Source organism: Trypanosoma conorhini, assembly GCF_003719485.1.
Source record: "Trypanosoma conorhini strain 025E chromosome Unknown Tco_14.4_contig_01061, whole genome shotgun sequence".
NCBI lineage: Eukaryota > Euglenozoa > Kinetoplastea > Trypanosomatida > Trypanosomatidae > Trypanosoma > Trypanosoma conorhini.
The window spans coordinates 3,196-4,301 of NW_021705135.1; the positions used below are offsets into that span (position 1 = coordinate 3,196).

Here is a 1,106-nt window from a genome sequence, read left to right on the forward strand (position 1 = left end):
AAGTAACACATGCACTGACGCGCTTCACCGTGGCCGGGCCCGTTGGAGGCCACGCCGCGGCAGTCGTTGGGGCCCGCAACCGCCGGACGCCCCGCGTGAAGAGCGGGGGCGGGATGAAAAACAGTCTGCGTCCGCCACCTTCCAGCGCCTCCTCGCAGGGAGCAAACCACGAAACAGAGAGAAGGAACCAATGCATACAAAAAAAAGACCCGCCATTTACTTAGCCTCGTCGGGAGGCGGGTGCCGTCAACATTATCCCAAAAAGTTAAATACATAAAGAGGGCGCGGCGCAAGGAACAGACCACCCCAAAACGAGAAATTCAAAAGCGGGGGGCACGAGGGACGCCCCACCGGCGCCCGCACCTTCGCTGCCTGCGGCCCCACAAACGAGGCAGCCCGCAGCTACACGCGGGGACGAACAATTATCGTGGCATCCGAGTCATCCAGCTCTGAAGGCACTTTTTCAGTCGCAGACAAGGAGCCGTGCAGAAGGCTGTTCAGTGAACGAAGCTTATCAAGATGGCCACCTCCCCCACCACCGGCGTTGAGTATGTGGAACACACGGCTGTCGTGCAACGTCGAAACCGCTGTCAAACTACATTTACGAGAACCTTCAGCTGAGGGTGTACACCCACCTTTCTCCATCACATGGCTCACCTTCACCGCCAGCCGCTCCATCGCCACACGGCAGACCTCCTCCTCGCGCGCAGCTCTAACCGCACGCGGCACGTCAACCCTCCAACGCCCGCAGAGAGGGCGCAGCAACTTCAGCCGCTGAGGGGGAGCCAAAATCCCAAACACCACAGCCAACGGTGATACAATGGCAAGCGCGGGGCCGTCTAGTGCAGTAGACATGGAGGCAACGCCGCTGCTTGACGTATCATCGCCGCCCTCTTCAAGATCCGCCACCTCGCGGTCAAGCCGCAGCGCGGCGAAGGTGCGCCCGGGGACGGCGTCCAGCTGGTACATCTCCACCGGCCTCGGCACCCCGCGCAGCGCCACCGCGCCCAGCGCACTCACCTCCACCCGCTCCCGCTCAGCCGTGCTCAGCGACATGTACGCCGCACGCGTCAGCAGCACCCGCCCGCCGTTCCCCACGGCCTCCG

At 62.9% G+C, this 1,106-nt stretch overlaps 1 protein-coding gene across 1 annotated transcript; it reads right to left on the reverse strand.

Moving 5' to 3' along the window:
* Window positions 1–402: 402 nt before the first annotated feature.
* Tco025E_09315 (receptor-type adenylate cyclase) lies at window positions 403–1,106 on the reverse strand (the record flags this gene model as incomplete). The annotated part of the gene is made up of 1 exon (XM_029376135.1): window positions 403–1,106. A coding segment is annotated over one exon (704 nt), but the record flags the coding sequence as incomplete, so codon positions are not given.